Source organism: Fringilla coelebs, assembly GCF_963513975.1.
Source record: "Fringilla coelebs genome assembly, contig: SCAFFOLD_64, whole genome shotgun sequence".
Lineage (NCBI taxonomy): Eukaryota > Metazoa > Chordata > Aves > Passeriformes > Fringillidae > Fringilla > Fringilla coelebs.
The window spans coordinates 750,856-764,517 of NW_028167209.1; the positions used below are offsets into that span (position 1 = coordinate 750,856).

Genomic DNA, 13,662 nt, shown 5'->3' on the forward strand with positions numbered 1-13,662 from the left:
GATGCTGGGGGAAGGAGAGGGGGCTGAAGAGAGCAGTGCTGGGGGCAGGAGGGCACTTTTGGTGTGTGGGAGGTGCTGGGCACAGCTGGGCACGGGAACACTGTCCTGAGTGCCCGGCTGTCTCTGCCCTGCCCTCTCAGGCACAGCACCACAACATCTTCTCTTGTTTCTGCACTGCCCTGATATTGTCACTGTTACCTGCTGCTCTCAGGGAGGCTCTGGCATTTGCAGCAGCTGAGACAGGAACTGCCCTTGGCATTCCTGCCAGGCAGGGGTGTGTCCATGGGAGTGGGGTGTCCAAGCTTCCCTGGCACCTGTGGGCCTGTGGGCAAAGCAATCCATGGGAAAGGGGAATGAGCTGAGCCCCCTCCCTGAGATCCCATCAAGGGCACAGCCAGGGATCTCCTTGCTGTGCCCTTCCAGGCTCTGAGCTGCCCTCCTGGGTGCAAATATGTGCCAGAGCCTCTGGGGTTCCCTGAATGTCCCATGGGGAAGGCCAAGGCTGCCAGAGCTGAGGAAATGCTGTTGGGTTTGCCAAGGGAGCCATGAGAGTCCTTGGCACAAGAGGGTGCTGAGACCTTGCCCAGAGACCTTTGGAGATGGTGAGACATTCAGGGATCCCTCTGCTCTGGGCAGGGTCTGGTTTATCCCAGGGTGACCCAAGAGTGTGACTGTGCTCTGATTGCAGCCAAATGTGCAGAGCCAGGGCAGCTGGGGACAAGCCCATCCAGCCCCTCACCTTCCCTTTGCCTCTCCCATCTCTCAGTGGCAAACTCTGAGTGCAGCAGGAATGCTGGGGATTTCTGACCTCAGAGAGCCAGGAATGATCTGTGGGTAGGAAAACAGTGACTAAATGTACTTCTGCCATCTATTTCCTTTAGAACTGGGAGTGCAGATGCTACCAAGCCTGTCTGCAGTAGGAGTGATTCCCCTGACAAATCCTGAATATCCAGCCTTGTGCCTTTGCCCCATGGCCACAAACCCAGGGCAGTGGGGAAGGGATGGCTCCTTGTGAGTCCCCAAGCACAGACCTGGCTGCTCCTGGCACACTCAGCCACCACAACTGGAGCTCAGACAGGGACCTGAGTGAAGGTTTTCCCAGAGCAGGAACAAGGGTGGGTGAGCCCCAGCAGGACAGTCTAAAGGGAATGGCCCAGGTTTAGCTCAAAGCAGCCTCTGCTGACTTGTCACTGTCCTTTCTCCATGAACAGATCCCCATGGCCAGCCCCAGCAAATGTCCAACAGCAGCTCCATCAGCCACTTCCTCCTGCTGGCATTGGCAGACACACGGCAGCTGCAGCTCCTGCACTTCTGCCTCTTGCTGGGCATCTCCCTGGCTGCCCTCCTGGGCAACGGCCTCATCATCAGCGCCGTAGCCTGCAGCCACCACCTGCACAGGCCCATGTACTTCTTCCTGCTCAACCTGGCCCTCACTGACCTGGGCTCCATCTGCACCACTGTCCCCAAAGCCATGCATAATTCCCTCTGGGACACCAGGACCATCTCCTATGCTGGTTGCATTGCCCAAGTATTTTTTTTCGTTTTCTGCACCGCAACAGAGCTTTCCCTTTTGACCATCATGTGCTACGACCGCTACATGTCCATCTGCAAACCCCTGCACTACGGGACCCTCTTTGGCAGCAGAGCTTGTGCCCACATGGCAGCAGCTGCCTGGGCCACTGCCTTTCTCACTGCTGTCATGCACACGGCCAATACATTTTCCCTGCCCCTGTGCCATAGCAATGCCTTGGGCCAGTTTTTCTGGGAAATCCTACAGATCCTCAAGCTCTCCTGCTCCAAATTCTACCTCAGGGAACTTGGGCTTCTTACAATTAGTGTCTGTTTGGTATTTGGCTGTTTTGTGTTCATTGTTTTCTCCTATGTGCAGATCTTCAGGGCTGTGCTGAGAATCCCCTCTGAGCAGGGACAACACAAAGCCTTTTCCACCTGCCTCCCTCACCTGGTTGTTGTTTCTGTGTTTGTCAGCACTGTAGCAGTTGCCTATCTGAAGCCCCCCTCCATGTCCTCCCCATCCCTGGATCTGGCCCTGTCAGTTCTGTACTCAGTGGTGCCTCCAGCCCTGAACCCCCTCATCTACAGCCTGAGGAACCAGGAGCTCAAGGCTGCATTGTGGAGACTGAAGACTGGATTGTTTCAGAAACATTAAACTGCTGGCACATTTCTGCAAATCACTTGTAATAAAAATCATCTTTGCAACTTCTTGTTGCTTTCATTGTAGTTTTTATTTCCATTGTTTTAATTCTCTCACATTGTCTATGAAGAAATTTTCTTTTTCATGCCGTTTCACATTTTGTCTCTCTCCACTGTCCTTGTGGCCACAGACTGTGTCAATGAGGGGCTGCGCTCTCAGTGGCTTTAAGCAAACTGAAGGACGTCCCAGCAAAGTTTTCTGCAGAGATGCCTTTTTGTTGTCTTCTCTGGAGCTGCAGCAGCAATGTCTGTGTGCAGAGCTGGGAGCAGATCAGGGCTGGCACAGCAGCTGTGCCCAGGAGCAGCAGCACTTGGTGTTGCCAGTGCAGCTCCCGTGGCCCTGCCCCACTGCCCTGGTGGCCCTGGTTTTGCTGTAGGGCCTGAGTGCTCTTGGGGCCAGGCACAGTCCTGCAGTGCTGGGGCTGCAGCAGGGACAGGCCATGGGCACTGCTGGGGCAGCGCTGACACCTCAGGCCAGGCCCTGGGGGCTCCAGACCCCTTGCCCAGGCTCTCTCAAGAACACGCCCAGGCCAATGCTCAGCTCAGAAAAGCCCTGAGAGCAGCCCCAGGGTGGCCGTGGGCAGGCTGGGGGCAAACAACATGGCTGGGACTCTGCAAGGGCCCTGGGGCAGAAGGAGGAAGGACCAGCAGAGGAAGGAGCAGCAGAGCAGGGGCTGATCCATCCCCAGTGCGATGGACAGCCCAGGACAGCATCCCAGAGCATCTTCATGGAGCTGCCAACAACATCCCCCTTGGCAGCCCTGGCCTCTCCCCCAGTTCACACAGGTGCCCTATCCTTGCAGGCACAGACACGGCAGACCTGGCTCAGGAGCCCCTGTTTGCATTGCACAGAGCAGGGGGAGCAGCCCCACGCTGTTGATGTGGGCACATGAACCTGAGGGAGCACAAATGCCATCAGCCCTGGGGCCAGGCAGGGCTGGGGGACAGCAGGGAAACCACTCAGCTTTGTCCTGGCCTCTGCAGTCAGCCAGAAAGTTTGCTCCCATCAGCTGGGAGTTTCCTGTCCCACTGCAGACGCTGCTGCTCAGAGCCAGAGCTGCCTGGCAGCCACCCCCAAACTGCCCTGAGCATTTCCTTTGCTTCACCTTTGCTTTCCTTACTCTTCCTGCTACAGATTTCCTCCTATTGCCCACCCCTGTTCCCTGCCCTGCAAACAGCCCATCCCTGTTTGCCCTTTCCTCTCTGGCCCCACTCCCCATTGCAGTTCCTGACTTGGCACCATGGGAACGGCCCTTGGGCAGCAGGATCATCCTACAAGTGCAGCAGGAATTGTCTGCAGGCTCCTGCAGTGCCTCGTGCTGCTCCCCTGCCAGAGGCACCACAGGCCAGGGGGGCACATCTGGGCTGCTGTGTCTGGCTCTGGGGCTCCCTGTTCTGGGCAATGCAGAGGGGCTGCAGAGGCTCTGCAGGACTGACAGGATGGGCTTTGGGGCTGGCAGGAGAAGCTGAGGGACCTGGGCTGCTGCAGCTTCTCAAGAGGAGGCCCAGGGCTCATCCCGCCACTGCTCCAAGGGTGGTTTCAGAGAATCCCAGGATCAGCAAGGTTGGAAAAGGCCATGGAGATCCTCAAGTCCAACCTGTGCCCTGACACTGCCTTGTCCCCCCTGAGCCTCCCCTTCTCCAGGATAAACAACCCCAGCTCCCTCAGCCACTCTGAACAGGACTTGTGCTCCAGACCCCTCCCCAGCTTTGTTGCCCTTCTCTGGACACGCTCCAGCCCCTCCATGTCCTTCCTAAATTGGGGGGCCAGAACTGGACACAGCTCTCGAGGTGCTGCCCAGCCAGTGCTGAGCACAGGGGAAGAATCACTCCCCTGCCCCTCCTGGCCACACCATTCCTGATCCAGGCCAGGAGCCATTGGCCTTCTTGGCCACCTGGGCACACTGCTGGCTCATGTCCAGCCTGCTGTCCCTCAGTCCCTGCAGGTCCCTTTCTGCCTGGCTGCTGTCCAGCCACTCTGTCCCCAGTCTGTAGTGCTGCAGGGGTTGTTGTGGCCAAAGTGCAGGATCCAGCACTTGGACTTGTTAAACCTCACCTTGTTGGATTTGGGCCCTGGATCCAGCCTGTCCAGGGCCCTGTGCAGAGCCCTCCTACCCTCCGGCAGATCCACACTCACACCCAGCTTGGTGTCATCTGCAAATTTGGTGATTTTCTATTCTTTTTCACACATGTGATAATCATTTCCCCAAAATCATTAACATATTTCCCCTCCCCTTTACCCATGTCCTTCTGTCCTGGGGGTCTCTCTGGTGGTCCCTGGTGTTTGTGGACCCCAGTGTTCCAGTGGGCCTGGCTGAGCTGGCAGGACTCTGAGGCTGGTGAACTTCCAGTTCCCCTTCTCACACCATGGGAATTGTGTGGTTTCCATAGGCCTGGGGTTTGGAGAACAAGCTCCAGGTGTCAGCTCACCTGGTGGAGACAATGGATCATCGGGTAACATGAGGTCACAGACTGGGCTATGACATCACAGAGTGGGTTATGTGAGGTCATCGAGCAGCCATGGCATCATAGACTGCCTCTGTGACATCACAGAGAAGGCTGTGACATCTCAGGGCAGAGGTCTGACATCACAGTGCAGACTATGACATCACAGTCTGGTGTGACATCAGAGACCAGCTGTGAATGTCATTAGAGAATGGGCTGTGACATCACAGAGCAAGCTGTGACATCACAGTGCAGAGGTCTGAAATCACAGAGCAGACTATGACATCACAGTCTCTTCTGTGACATCAGACCAGCTCTGTGACATTAGAGAATGGGCTGTGACATCACAGAGCAGGCTGTGACATCACAGGGGGGCTGTGGGACATCTCAGCAGGGCTGTGTGAGGTCACTGTGTTGGTCACTCCACCCCAAATCCCCCTCACAGTTTCTCCCCACAAGTCCAAGGCTGTCCATGCCCAGTAAGGTCCCTTTCCCCCAGGATCCCCCCAGCCCACCTGGAGCCACAGCCTCCACCAAAGGATGTTCCACAGGATCCACCCCAGAACCTGACATGGGCACAAGGGGCTGGGCTGTGTGATCAGGACACCAAGGACATGGATTCTCCAGGTCACTGTGGCCTGGGTTGGGTTCCCCAGGGCAGGAAAGATGTCTGGCAGCTGGAGCGGGGTCTGGGAAGGGCCTGCAAGGTGGGGCTGGATGTCACTCTGGGTTTTTGAGATTTCTAGAAAAGCTTTCTGATATTGACATTTTTGTAAAGAACTTTCTTACACACTTTTCTGTAAACAACTTATAGTTTATATTCTTGTGAAAACAGACATTGTTGACAGACTGCTGGTTAAGCCAGTGTCTGTGGAGAGGTGGCACTGTCACCCTCCAATCTACTGTCACTTTTGTAAAACTATAAATTATGGAGTCAGAGAATAAACGCTCTCTTTTCTTTCTCACATAGAGAGCGGTGCGTGTGTGCGTTCTTTCGTGTCCTACAGCGACAGCTGGAGCCCTTGGGCTGTGAGCAGAGGCTGAGGGAGCTGGGCTTGTCCAGCCCAGAGCAGGGAAGGCTGAGGGGCTCCTCATCCCAGCCTGGCAGTGCCAGCGAGGAGGGGATGGAGAACACAGAGCCAGGCTCTTCACTGGGGAGCCTGGTGGGAGACAAAAGCCAATGGGTGGAAGGGGAAAGAGGGGAGAGCAGCCAGGACAGGAGGAGATGAAATGAGTCAGGCTGGTTTCAGCATTTCCTCAACATCAAAAGCAGCCTGACCTTCCTTCTCCATCCACCACTGACAGCTTTGCAAATCAGGAATTGTTGGAGCTGTTTTGCCTCCACTCAGGACGGGCATCCTGATACAAGAACTTAATTGTGTTCATATCTATTGCAAAACCATGTTTGTCTATAATTAATTTTAGTATGGAAATCATCTGTGGATGGTGCACTCATCAGATGCTGCTGGGACGTTGCACACGGCTCAGGGAAGAGCGTGATTGTTATCAAATTGTGTCCTGTTCAACCATGGTCTGTTGGCCATGAAGAGAAACTTTCTGTGCCTCTGAGTCCCACCAGTTCCTGACCCCCAAAGGACACAAACCTGATGAGTTGTGGTTCCCACTCCAGTGGTGGCACTTGGACCTCCCTCCATCCCCAGAGCAGAGCTCCCTTGTCCCAGAAAGTCCCTGGCAATGCAGGGATGAAGGAAACAGGACAGGCTGTGGGGATCAGGGGCAGGGCAGTCAGGGATTTGGGGTGGTTGTGAGCCCAGGGCAGGAGCCAGCCCTTGGTCTTGGTGAACCTCATCCCATTGTCCTGGGCCCACGGCTCCAGCCTGTCCAGATCCCTCTGCAGAGCTTCCTGCCTTCCAGCACAGCCACACTCTCACCCAGCTTGGACTCACCTGGGAACTGACTGAGAGTGCCCTCAATGGCCTTGTGCAGATGAGCAATAAAGAGATTGAACTGACCTGGCCCCAGTCCTGAGCCCTGGGGACAGCCCTGGATGTGACTCCATTCCTCAGCTGCTCTGAGTGCCAGGGGTTGGATGAGGGAAATGGTGGGGATGTGTTTCAGGAATGCAAAGGGCCAAGGCCTGAGCCCCAGCCCCTGGCCAGGCAGATCCTGTCCCTCCCTCCTTGCTCAGGGCTCTTCCCAGGATGGGCACTGGGATGTGGGGATGTGCAATGCCAAGGGCAGGACCGTGGGGTGGCCCCTGCCAGGCTGCTGAGCAGGGACAAGGAGGCAATGAGGCCCCAGGCCTGCAAGGGTCACCTGTCCCCTCGTGGCCCCAGGGCCAGCAGCCATGGCCAAAGTGCTGCAGGAGTTGGCTCTGTCAGGGCCTTGCAGCTGCTGCCCATCCCTGTGCCCTGTGCAGCCCAGGCTGTCCTACGGTGTCCCTGCCCTGTGCCTCTGTCCCTGCAGGCTGTCGGCATCCCCCGGCTGCCCCACCTGGCTGGCCCCTTCCTTTGCTGACAGCTCTGCCTCTGCCTGCCTCTGCCTGCCCACACAAAGCCTTGGCCTCGATACCAAAAGGGTTCATTCCATTTTTACCCTGCCTGTGCACTTTTAGCACAGGAACAAGGCATGCAGGGGCTGCTTCCCCAGGAAGGATGGTTGGAAGAGAAGAAGACATCTGGCTCAAGAATGCAGTGATAGAAAAAAGAGGACTGAAACTGGGAACTTGGGGTGGCTTTTATGGTAATGGGTAAATTGTAATAGACATTTAGCAACTCTAAATAAGCAACACACTGGTAGAATTACATGTCCACATCAGGTTAGGAGTTATCCCTCACAAGACCTCAGGCCTGAATAAATGATCCCCTCTTAAATAGCAAATTAGTGTTAAAGGGACTTACTCTGATATTTTGGAGATTTGGTGATGGCAGGGTGTGGTAGTCTGTCCAAAATTCCTCTCATTTGTCTCATTATTTTCTCCATGAAAAAGGACAGAAGCTGAGACCACCGAAAGATCCTGTTTGATATCAGGGTTTGATGAAAGTCTGCCAAGCTTACAAGGCCGAGATGTAACTCCCAGCCTGCCAGGTAATTGTGCAAAGGAGCACCTTGACCCGTTTTGCAACAACATGCCTTGGAATTTCCCTACCTCTTAGCTTGGATGGACTCTTTTCTGGAATAACCTTTAGGTGGTCCCCACAGAAGACCCTTCATCTGTTCTGCAACCACTGTGACTGACTGACTGAGATGGGAGAAGCCTCTTCTCCAAGGACTGAGACATGAAACCCTCACATAAAACTCCTTTTCTTCCCAAGGATTAAGACTAAAACCTGGGAGGAACTGGCGGGGAGAACAGAACAGACTGTGATGTTTGCTTGCAGGTAGCGATTATTGGGACTATCAGACCAAGAAGGAAACTATTGCATTATTACACCCCCCCTCCCTTTCACAATCCTCCTTAGGATAAAAACCCCCAGGTTAGCTAGTCCAATTCAAAGATCTTCCCCGCACTTGGAACAACTCCTCGACTGACGGAACCTCGACGGGACCCCGAAGGACCCCGTCACTCCCACGGGCAGTAGCTATAGCCTCCTCTTTTCTCTTTACCCCCCTACTTTTCCATATGCTTTCCCTGCTTTCCCTCTTTTCCCTCACACACATTTTTGCTGTAATCATTCAATAAAGTACACTGTTCTGATTGTTACTGCAAGCCCCCTTTGCCATGTTGGTATTTTGTACTGAGAAATCCTTTGGAAATGAATCATCACGAAATCTGTCAATAAGGACGGTTCGTGACATTAAATTGGCGCCAAGGACAGGATCCTGGTTGGCAGACTCCATCTGGACTCTGCCTCTGGGATTTCACCAAAGATCTCTCAGTGCAAAAGGGGGGAAACTGTTTTTGTTATATTTGTGTGTATTTGGGACTGTTTGGGAAAGAAGGGGCTCCTGAAGAAACTAAGCAGTGCCTCCCAAACAGATCAGCTCCTTCAGCTACTCAGGGGAAGTGAGGGGAAACACAACGAGAGGCCGTGTGCTTGATTTCCCTGCAGTAGTTTTGATCCCCTCACAAAGAAACTGTTTTGTTGTTGTTGTTGTTGTGTTTGTGTGTATCTGCACTGCCTGGGAAGGAAGGGGCAACTTGATGTAACCAAACAGGGCCTCCCAGGCAGAACTGTCCCTTCACCTTCCCAGGGAAGTGAGGGAAGCACAGCAAGGGCTGTGGGGCTGTTTCCCTGTCGCAGTTCTGGTTTCCCTCACAAAGAAATCATTCTGTGTGTGAGTGTACACTGTCTAGGAAGGAAGAGACACTTCTGAAGCAAGCAAATAGGGCCTCCTAGACAGATTTTGTGTCTTCAACTACCCAGGGAAGTGAAGGGGAACACAGGAAAAGCTGTGTGATTGTATAACTTGAGTTTGCAATTAATTCCCTGCTGTAGACTTGGTCCCTTCACAAAATGACTTGGTCTCTTCACAAAATCTCAGTGCAAAAGGTAAAGCTGAATTTTATGCTCTGCTTACTAAATACAATGCCACACCTTCTCCAGGTGGGGAAGAATGGGCAAACTGCAATTGGTTTAATTTAGAAAATGTTATTGATAGAATATGTTCTCTGCAACATGAATCAAAACTCAAAATAAGACTATCCTCTGCTCAGTTTTGGGAGCCTGCCTCACAGCAGCCATAGAAACTCGCTTTAAGCGAAGAAGTGAGGAAAATGCTATCATAGACTCCCTCTTAAACCTAGTTGAAATCTTGCAAAAACAATTAGATGAAGAAAGAAATGAAAATAAGTTATTACGGGCTGCCTTGAGAGAGGAACATGTTAAAAATTCACATAATGCTGATTCCTCAAAAGAGGCAGAGGAGAAGGAAACTCCTCACATTAATCAAAATTGCCCTCAAACAGAATTAGCTCTTCTGAAAAATTGCGGGAAACACTGTTGTTACAATAGCATAAAACCTGTAATTGAAACAGAATGCAACTATATCAATAATGAAGATCGTGACCCACACATAACCACTAAAGAAATCCCGTACACTGCTACTGAATTAAAACTTGCAAAGCAGTACAGGCTTCTCCCCCACAAATCTGAAACAGAATACGTATGTCAAGTGTCTCTCACCGGGGGAGATCAGATTCTTTTGTCAGAACAAGAAGCCGGTAGGTGCTGGGGACATGGGGTGTTCTTAGCAACGGGAGACAGACGTATCCCATGGTCCCTAAATCAGCACACAGCTTATTGGGCAGAGGGGCTTAACCCCTTGGAAAGGAGAGACCCTTTGGTTGGTACCCCTGATCAACTCCAGGAAAACATTCACAAAGCCTGCAAATGATCCATGAAAAGAAATTAATTCCTAGTTTTGAGTCACCAATGCAGTCACCTGTAAAGCCTGAAATTATGACCTCTTTAATTCAAGGGCTTCCAGGAACACTTAAACCTGCAGAAATTTTCCCTCAAAAGACCATAGTAGCTGTGTCACCTATAGAAAGACCAGAGAAACTTCTTAGTAACCAGAATGACCCATTTGTTCCCCTTTATGGCTTGCTGGGAAAAGAGATAAAATGGGATTGGACATCTTCTCAGAAGGAAGCATTGCAATTGCTGATTTTTGAAGTAACAGCTCACCAAGCACTGGACCCTATACATGCTACAGATCCCTTTCAGGTGGAGTGGAAGTTTGCCTCCTCACAGCTATCTGTTCATATACGGCAGCGGGGTCCTGAGGGTCTGACAAAGCCTGTTGGTTTTTATTCCCGTGGTTTCAAAGATACTGAGAAAAGGTACACTGCCTGGGAAGGGGGTTGTTTGTGGCTGGCTTGGCTCTCAGGGAGGTGGAGGAGAACCTGGTGATCCAAGAAACTGAGAGCTTGGGGAGCAGCCAAAATAAACTTGCCTCTGTGATTAAAGCAACCCCTCCTCTCTCCCCCACTTCTGCTAACAGAGAAGGAAAAGACAGAGCTCAGGTTGAGGAACTGTGAACTGTCTGGAGTATTTTCCAAAATGAGGGACAGAATTATTTTCTTGTTTGCATTAACACTGAGTCCTATGCTATGTTTATATTTGAGTTGGTCCAGGCTGATGCATTTAAAAGAGCTACCAGAGATAATACTGTTAAAGCAATGCAAGGTTGGTTTGGAATTTTCCTAAAACCACAGGAAATTCAATCTGATAATGTTTCTGACTTTACTGTCAAAGGTGCACAGGATTGGGCAAAAAGTGAAAGGATTGAATGAATTCCTCACACCTCTTACTATAGATGGGAGGTAAATGGGTGTTCCAAAATCACTGCTTTTTGCCCAACAGCTCCTGGCACAATTCCTTCACTAAAGGGACCAGATGATTTCAAGAACCCAGCACATTACCCTGGACAACCTGGTTTTGATGGACCCCCCCCCTACTGTAGGGGAAGTACCACTGGTGTTCAAAACCTCTCTGACAATTCCATCCTTCTAACATTTTCTGCCTCTTCGTGGCAGAGTCTGTTGTGTTTACTTTTACAGAAGAACTCCGAGGGACATGAAGACCTGATAAACCATGATAACACCAGCTCTGGACAACAAAAATAATGTTTTCCCTTCCCTTTATGGTAACACCAGGTGATGATATTACACGTAACATGTAAATTAATTGAACTTAAATAAATTGGCTGTCACAACTAGAGATATGACCAAATTACAGCAACCACTGAAGTAGTTTTTATTGGCTTTAAGAATCAGCAGTTGCTATCAAACATTTTGCCAAATTAGGAGAAAGTAAATGTAAATGATTACAAATTGGTACCTGATGCATTCAGGGCTACACAAGACAATGTTTCATTGTCTCTCAGCTGTATCCAAGCACAATTGTAGATGTAGTCATTTGCTGCCTCAATTAGAAGGTGAAGAAGGCACTTTTCCCACTGAAATTCAAAAAATAATCTGGGACAGTGCCATTGACTTTGAAAGAGAATTCCAACCTGGTGAATTTTACCTATGACCCCATTTCAAACACAGCCACTGCTTTTGTGCTAACCATACGCAATGCCTCTGGACATTTGATTTTTCCTGTTATTGAATTAGGGCTGAACCACAGCGGAGCTATTCTCTATCCTTCTGAGCATAGAGAATGGGCCCGCTGCATTGGGGAAAAATGGCAAACTGTCAATTTGGAATCTTGTATTGTTTGGGAACAACAAAAGGTTCATCTGTGAAAGCAATGCAATCATAGCTCAAGACATTTGTTTAGACACTGAGCAAAATATCTGTCACATTGAAATTCATCCTAACAAGGCTTCTGAAACAGTCCTGATATACATAGGCAATAGATGTGCGTGCTTTAGAACTGCTTGTGATTTTGTATTTGTAGAAGATGTAATAGTAAATGCTAAAAATCATTCAAATTTTTGTGCTTGTAACTTTACTAAGATCACAGGATGAGATTTCTCTCATGAAGCTCCAGTCACCTCTCATTACCTATTGCAATCTAACTACACATTGATTCACAAGCTGATGCCTACTCCATCGGGATGAACCTCACTTTGGTGAGACAACTGCTGCTCCATCAAGACCTGGTTGAGATCCTGGAGAAGATTAAGAGAAATGGACAAAAAACCCTGGTGACTGTTCATCACAACGTGTACACAGATAAACCATGTCATGGAAAGAGTGAAGAAAGATGCCGAGCACAGTGGTTCTATTCATCATGAATTTGAGGATGATGAAAGGGCTAACTAGATTGACCTCCATATTCAATGCACACAACTTAGCTGATATCCTCTACACTGTGGATACCCCCAAGGCATTTGACACAAAGCAATTATAAATTGAGTACATGTGTTTCACAATAATCCTTGATTTTTAACTTATAATCTAGTAGAAATCATTTATAATTTTTAGCAGCTTGTATCAAGAAATTTTTTACAATTAATATTTGTATTATGATTTGTTTATTGCTTTTGCTTTGAATATTCATGATTTGTATTAACCATTTGAAAATTGTCAGATGAAATTGATATCATTTTGATTAATTACCCATTTGAAAATCATTATAAAAAAATGATGCTGTTGTGATTGATATTATTTTGAAAGATTATTTTAAAATTGATACTTGTTTATGATTTTGTTTATTGTTTTTACTTTAATTATTTATTATTTGTTTTGATTATTTGAGAAATAATATTGTTTGAAACAATACTAATTATATTTGCAACAATGTTGTTTGAATCAACACTAATTATATTTGTACAATAGTTTCCTTTCTTTTTCTCTCTCTATTTTTCCTTTTTCCTCCTTTTCCTTTCTCTCTCTTCCCCCGGTCTCCATTTTCCGAGGCATGCTACCTACGAGTGAGGCCTGAAAACAAACTACAGAGAATTTCCAGAAACCTGAATGAAGAAAACCATGAGCCACTGGGTCGTGTGATAGTCTGTCTGAAATTTCTCTCATTTGTCTCATTATTTTCTCCATGAAAAAGGACAGAAACTGAGACCACTGAAAGATCCTGTTTGATACCCGGGTTTGACGAAAGTCTGCCAAGCTTACAAGGCCAAGATGTAACTCCCAGCCTGCCAAGTAATTGTGCAAAGGAGCACCTTGACCCATTTTGCAACAACAAGGCTTGGAATTTCCCTACCTCCCAGCTTGGATGGACTCCTTTCTGGAATAACCTTTAGGTGGTCCCCACAGAAGACCCTTCATCTGTTCTGCAACCACTGTGACTGACTGATGGAGATGGGAGAAGCCTCTTCTCCAAGGACTGAGACATGAAACCCTCACATACAGAAAACTCCTTTTCTTCCCAAGGATTGAGACTGAAACCTGGGGGGAACTGGCGGGAGGAACAAAACAGACCGTGATGTTTGCTTGTGGGTAGCGATTATTGGGACCATTGGACCAAGAAGACAATGGCTTCTGCCCACAGCTGATTTGAAACTATTGCATTATTTCCCGCCCTCCACCCCCCTTTTCACAATCCTCCACAGGATAAAAACCCCCAGGTTAGCTAGTCCAATTCGAAGATCTTCCCCGCACTTGGAACGACTCCTCGAATGACGAAACCTCAA

The 13,662-nt window shown here is 49.5% G+C and overlaps 1 protein-coding gene across 1 annotated transcript; it reads left to right on the forward strand.

The window, feature by feature from the left end:
• Positions 1 to 1,234: 1,234 nt before the first annotated feature.
• On the forward strand, positions 1,235 to 2,167 carry LOC311166169 (olfactory receptor 14A16-like; the record flags this gene model as incomplete). The annotated part of the gene is made up of 1 exon (XM_084227638.1): positions 1,235 to 2,167. The coding sequence occupies one exon, from the start codon at positions 1,235 to 1,237 to the stop codon at positions 2,165 to 2,167; it is 933 nt and encodes a 310-aa protein (XP_084083764.1).
• Positions 2,168 to 13,662: the final 11,495 nt, after the last annotated feature.